Source organism: Galeopterus variegatus, unplaced genomic scaffold (genome assembly GCF_000696425.1).
Source record: "Galeopterus variegatus unplaced genomic scaffold, G_variegatus-3.0.2 Scaffold939, whole genome shotgun sequence".
NCBI lineage: Eukaryota > Metazoa > Chordata > Mammalia > Dermoptera > Cynocephalidae > Galeopterus > Galeopterus variegatus.
This window is the reverse complement of record NW_007727050.1, coordinates 106,359-112,973: the sequence shown is the minus strand read 5'-3', so window position 1 is coordinate 112,973 and position 6,615 is coordinate 106,359. Positions and strand designations below refer to the sequence as shown.

Sequence of the window (6,615 nt, the reverse complement as noted above, 5' to 3'; positions counted from 1 at the left end):
CAGTAATTTATTTTTTATTGCTGAGAAATATTTCACTATCACAACTGAATCTATGACCAATTTTAATCACTTCTGTTTATGGACATTTGGGTTTTTTCAGGTATTTGGCTACTATGAATAAAGCTTATTGTACAAGTCTTTTTGTGGACATTTTTCTGGAGTTAATGCTCAGGAGTGAAATGGCTGCAGGGTTGTAGAGTACCGGCTTGTTTTAAGTTCCGTAAATTTGTGGGTTTTGTTGTTGTTGTTTCTAAAATTCAAATCAGTGCTCTTGATTTATGTATTTACTGCTTTGTTTTGCTCCTTACTCCCGTCTTCTGGGTTTAGTTTATTTTTAGTGAATTATATCTTTTATGAGTTTAAGTGACAAACTATTTATTTTATATGTTAAAGTTGCAAGTTTGCTCTCACTTTGAAAAATCCTTTTGCAGTGGAAAATGTTGAACATACAACAGCGTAGAGAGCAACATGATGTGCCCCCAAGTTCCCACCTCTGACCTCAAAATTACCAGTTTGTGACTAGTCTTATCTATCTGTACTTTAGCTGCTTTTCCTTACATGCCCATTATTATTTTGAAGTAAATCCCAGATATTATTTAATCTGCAAATATTTGTATAGGTATTTCTGAAACAATACCCACAGTAACATTTCACTCCTAAGAAAAATTTAAAATAATTCCCAAATATCATCAAACATTTAGTCAATGTTCAAGTTTCCCCAGTAGACTGAAAGGTGATTTTTAGCTAATTCTGAGTGAAGATCCAAGATAGTTTTACGCATTGTGATTGTTGGTTGCGCTGTCCCCTGAGTCTGTTCCTCCTTGCATTGTGTTTGTCAAAGGAACCAGGGTCTTAGGCCGTAGAGTGGTCCAGTAAACAGGGCCTTGTACAGAGTACCCTCTACGTTCTTAAATTTGCTGGTTGCATTCTTGTGAGGTTATTTATACCCGATTCTCTGTCCCCTTTTTCTCTTGTTAATTGGTAGCTGGAGCCTGAATCAGAGTCAACCTAAATTTGAGGGGGGTATGTGTTTGCACTGTGGTGAGGTTATAGACACGTAAGGTCGACTTTCTCTCACTTTGTGTGACATGCAGCCTCTGATTGATTATTGGCTAGATTCTTATTTAATTAGGGATCATCCTCTCTGTGGAATGTTATTTTAACTTGATATAGAACTCTAGGTTGTCCATAAATTTTTACTCAGCATTGAGATGATTGTATTCTTCTGGCTTTTTATTTATCTTAAACTTACTTTATCTTCTGTTTGTTTCCCCTCTGTTTGTTGCCTGTTTTTGCCTTCTTGTACATTATTTGACGTTTCTGAGCTCAATTGTAATGTATCTCTTGGCATTATAGCCACCTCTTTGCATTATTTCTTTAGTGGTTGCTGTTGTGATTACAATATACTTACATTTTCATAGACCATTTAGAGTTAATATTACATTACTCTAGGTAAAACATGGAAACCTTACGTATCTCTTGGCATTATAGCCACCTCTTTGCATTATTTCTTTAGTGGTTGCTGTTGTGATTATAATATACTTACATTTTCATAGACCATTTAGAGTTAATATTACATTACTCTAGGTAAAACATGGAAACCTTATAACTACATTGCCATTAAGTCTGCTGTCCTTTTGGGGGCTAGTGTGGAGTACAGGACTTGGGGTGGTTATGCATTCTGTTCAGGCAGAACACAGGTATTCCTCAAGGTGACTTGTTCTTTTTAAGGTGTTATGTGGATACAGCTTTTTATCATTTCAGACTCAGATTAGATTGCCCCATAAATTAGTAAAGGGGAGGAAATCTTATTATATCACAGGTATTGTCTGCACCTCTGATCCAAGCCTTTGGTAATTAATAGTAGGTAAGAATGGAGTTAGTTCAGGACATGTTTCCCTCTCTTGTTAAAACAATGCCAATCCCAACCCTTTTCCCAAAAGGTCAGTTTCATCACCTTCCTTCAGTAAATAGTTACGAAAAGTTGGAGTTGAATAAGACATAGTCCCTCACTTCAAAGAGCTTACTGTCTAGATGGAGAGCTATACATGTGTGTCACCAGCTGTGTGACTTAAAAATCGCATCCCATTTTATTCCAGGGACGTGTTAGAACTTGTACCAGCTAGTGACTAGTACTAGGGGAGGATTGCCCTTCCAATATTGATAGGAACGCTGCATATTAGAACGTTGCAGAAGAATCCCAGTGTCTGGTATTTAATTGGAAAAGGAATCACTATTGTGTTGTAGGGTAACTATAATGATACTATGTTTTTCTAATGTTAATCTTTTTAAGGGTACCTTTTTTTGATTTATGTTGTTAGATTTGCTTACAAATGATAGGTGGCAAATTTACTGGAAAGAAAATGTCTGTGTAATTGTTTTTGTTTCATCTTTTCTCCTTTCAATATTGTTGACAGGACTTAGTAGCTTAGCAACCTCCTACTTGAATCCTGTAAAATCCTTCGTGCCGCAGATGCCAAAGCTCCTGAAATCTCTCTTTCCTGTCCGCGATGAGAAAAGGGGCAAACAGCCGTCCCCCCTTGCGCATCAGGTAAGAAGCACCAAGGCAGCAGCAGTGAGCATTTTTCTGATAGATTGCCAGCCAAATGGTGCCCGACATAGTGCGGAAGCCAGAAGTGGAGTGACAGCAACCGTGGGGGCGTGAGGCCTGCACCTTTCCCCCCAGTGATGGCTGGGGGCGGTTTCTCTTCCACTCCCTTCAGAGATAACGGGGCTGTTTAAACCTCCTGACACTCTCCATCCTTTTGCTTTTAAAAAATGCCAAGGATGCTACCGATGTGATTTATGGGAATATCACTTACAGCAACAATGGTAAAATTTATGAAGTGCACTTAGGGTTGTTTGTGTGTTGCCAAGTAGAAAATGTAATTCTATTTTTAATTCTTGATTTCATTTCTTTTGTCAAACAATTTTATGTCATGACTCTCCTTCCCTCTCAAGCTCTTTCCTCTACTGTGGATAACTTGTTCACTTAAAAGTGACCTCTTGGCTCATTTCCTTTTTTCTTAAAACTCTGTACCCAACCCTAGGGTAAGTGTCAGAGAAAACATTAAAGGGCTTTCCAAACAACCAGAGGCTGCTCTCATGCAGTGGAGAGTGGGAGCCTTGTTGGAAATGCAGTTTCTAGCCTCACATAGGTGCTACCACAGCAGAAAATGATAAATGAGGATTTATTTATACTCATTCAAAAACACGTACAGTGCAAGGTTCTGTTGTTGAAATAGGTCTTTTGACATCAACTTCTCTACATTCTTTTGAACATTCGAGTTGCAGAAATGCAGGTGAGTAGCTGTCTGAGACTTAACCATGTAAAAGAATTAAGTTTGTGAATTGCAGATTGAAGGGAGACAGAATTCGTTTTATAAGGCTGCTGTGTGGATGTATAATTTTTTCAGTCTAGCATTATGTAAGCATATACATAAGCCCACATATGTGCAGTGGGAGAAAAAAATTAAACATCGAGATTTCAGAAATGTTTACACTGTATTTCATTAGGCACATAATGGGTGCTTGACATTCACGGAAATAAGTCTGTAATGGTGGGACCTAAGTCATGGGGGTCTGGTAGGTAAAAATGACTTTTCCCAGTGGTTTGTTACTGTGTACATTATTCAGTTCTAAACTTCAGCATCTTTGTTGTACAAAGTATGATTCGTGAACTGTCAGAATTACCAAGGTAGCGTTTCAAAGTGATGATTTCTCAGCCTGCCCTGGTGACCTATTGCCAACCTGGGGGCACTTTATTATCTGCATTTAAAAGTGCCCAAGGTGATTCAAGTTTGATAACCACTGGTTTTCATTTGCTGCCTGGTGAAGTCAGAGTTATTCAAGCTAAAGGAAATTGGAGTCGCATTAGAATGCACTGAATCAGCCCACATAGTTCCAACAAGTTTTTTAAAGCTATTTTCAGTTTTTGATGTAGCGAGTCAAATCACCTGCTACACATAAGAACTTATTTAGACTCTTATTTTTCTGACAGTAGGCGATTGGTTTTCTGGATATGAGAGGAACAGCAACATGTTAGAAACAAATCTAGTGGCTGGAAGATCACTATAATTTGTAATGTCTGGGTTAAGAGAGGTCACCTTGAAATGTTTAGAAGATTGCTTAAGCAGTTATTTTTGGTTATTTATTCAAATTTATTTATTTTTTGAGCATATATGAGCCAAAGTGTTGGGGGAACTAGTCTCATACAAATATTTCATGTTTCATAAATAAATGAAAATAGAAATCTAAAATTGACCTTCATGAAGTTGCCCAGTGGTGGAGCTAAGGCACTCCAGCTGCTTTGTGGAAACACCACCCCATGGAAGGCATTTCCCTTTTCTCCAGGGTGCCAGGCAGTTCCCTCAGCTGATGCTGGCAACGTGGCCCCTGAGGCCAGGGCCGCTGCATTTGCCTGGCTTCCCCCTCTCTGACTGCTCAGGGTTTCTCCATTGCCCTTTGTGGGACTGTTGTTTCCATCAAGCCTCTAGTATCAGGTGTCCCAGAGCTCCACCCTGGGCCCTCTTTTTTTTTTAACCTATTTCTTTCCATGGGAATGCTTCCCCCTCTCTGACTGCTCAGGGTTTCTCCATTGCCCTTTGTGGGACTGTTGTTTCCATAAAGCCTCTAGTATCAGGTGTCCCAGAGCTCCACCCTGGGCCCTCTTTTTTTTTTTAACCTATTTCTTTCCATGGGAAATCTCATTCATTTCCACGGCTTTAACTGTTTATACAAAGTAGCCAGAGTGATCTTTCATAATGTTACGTTAGTCCATGGCTTGAGACCTTCCACCGTTTCCCACTGAACCTCAATAGAATCTAAATTTCTTAACTGTGGCTACAGCATTCTGTAGGATCTTAGGATCTGGTTTCCCAACATTTAACCTTTACTCCCTTGCTTCTTCTCTTTGTTCACCCTACTAAGCCGTATTAGCCACCTTTTTATCTCACGAACACACAAAGCTCATTAGAGTCTCAGGAGCTTTGGCTCTCGCTTTTCCTTCTATTGCAATGCTCTTTCCTGCAGTCCCTGCACGGCTACTTGGTCTCTCGTAGAGTGGTCTACGACTGGAACAGTCAAGAAAAGTCACTCCAAGGAAGAACACTTGAGTTTAGAGTGGCCTTTCTTTACCAGCCAAACGAGAACAACAGCCTCCACCATGTACACACGCACTGTTACCATATTGAATCTTTGTTTTGGTAGTTACTGTTAGGTTTATATGTTTAGCAATTGTCGCCCCTCTCGAATGTAACCCTCAAGGGCAGGGCTTAGTGTGCCTGGAACAGTGCCTGGCACATAGAAGATACAAGATATGTATTGGATTGTTATTAGCACCAAGTTTGCCTGCCCTCTCGCCAAAAATAAAGGACTCATAAGTCCAAATGTTGATGCCAGGTTTGGAGCTTTATTCAGGAAGCACAACCTGGAAGACAGGCTGAACTGTCTGAAAGGCTCAGGAGCCTCAGTAGGGTTTTTAATTGGAAAAGTGTGGGGAACAAGGCGGGGAGGTTAGTCCCACTGAGGGGCTGCTACGTGCAGCCTTACAGACTCCAGGCTTTTGTTATCTTGTGGTCTGTCCTGTGACTCTTCAACTTGTTTTTGGGACACGGGCATTATCTGGCTGTCACAAGCTGGATGCTGTCTTGTTCCTGGACAGCTGTGACTCCAAAGGAAGAATGGTTAGTTTTGCAGGTAACTGATTGGTTCTTATTACCTTGCTTTTCCCAAGCACTAAGTTCTGTAGTGTTTTCTCATGAGCTATGCCAAGGTTACAAAAACATCTTGTTTTCCTCATGAGTTAAGATTATGAAAAAAACTTCTTTATGGCTAGCATTCTGCTGTATTCTACAAAATGGCTCTTCTGAGGCTAATTGTCTATGACTATTTGCTATGATGGGCTCTTCCAAGTTGACTGACCATTGACATATATACAGATTATAATATTAGGTTCTATAGACCATGTGTCATTCAGGGGAAGAAAGGACTGTGTTTACAGTTTAGAGACGAGTGGGGATTTGAGGTAGCAAGACATATTTATGAACTTTCTTTCCTAGGTTGATGGAAGTTTCCCTACAAACATTCCTACAAGAGAAAAACTTTAGCTTTTCATTTTGGATTTAGTTGGTCAAAGATGCTCATGTTTATCTCATTTTTACTATGTCTGCTAGAGCTCTAAGAGCAGTAAACTATAATTTTAAATGCTAATATCAACATAAATGTTTCCCTTACTTGGATCGCTTTAAACATGCTTTAAGCTGTTACACCCTGAATGTGGTTTCATCCTTGGAAATGGAATGTTGAGTGCCAGTAGAATCACAAAGTCACAGGAAGAAGAGAAATGCTATTGGCTGGATTCCTTGAGGGTTCCTCGGGGTTTTTCCATTGTAATGGAGACCCACTCACTTGTAAATTAGATTTGACACCTGCAATTTGAGATTCTGCCTTTTAAAAAAATAATATCTACTCCCTCTCCTTGTGGGCCATCCAGGAGAAAGGCCATCTTTTTTCTAACCAATCTTTGCCTCAGTTTTCTCTGCCTGCCCAGGGGCTGAAGGGAGCGGAGCAGGGGGTTCTTGGCTCCCGGCCTCCTCCGGTCCTGGCAGCTGTGAC

At 40.1% G+C, this 6,615-nt stretch overlaps 1 protein-coding gene across 1 annotated transcript in view; it reads left to right on the top strand.

Annotated features, from left to right (window-relative positions):
• KIF13B (kinesin family member 13B) overlaps positions 1–6,615 on the top strand; it is a 160,856-nt gene that overhangs the window by 136,492 nt on the left and 17,749 nt on the right. Inside the window, exon 38 of the mRNA XM_008573609.1 lies at positions 2,418–2,551. Within this exon, the coding sequence (XP_008571831.1) occupies positions 2,418–2,551 (134 nt within the window). The remainder of the gene's footprint in view (positions 1–2,417; positions 2,552–6,615) is intronic.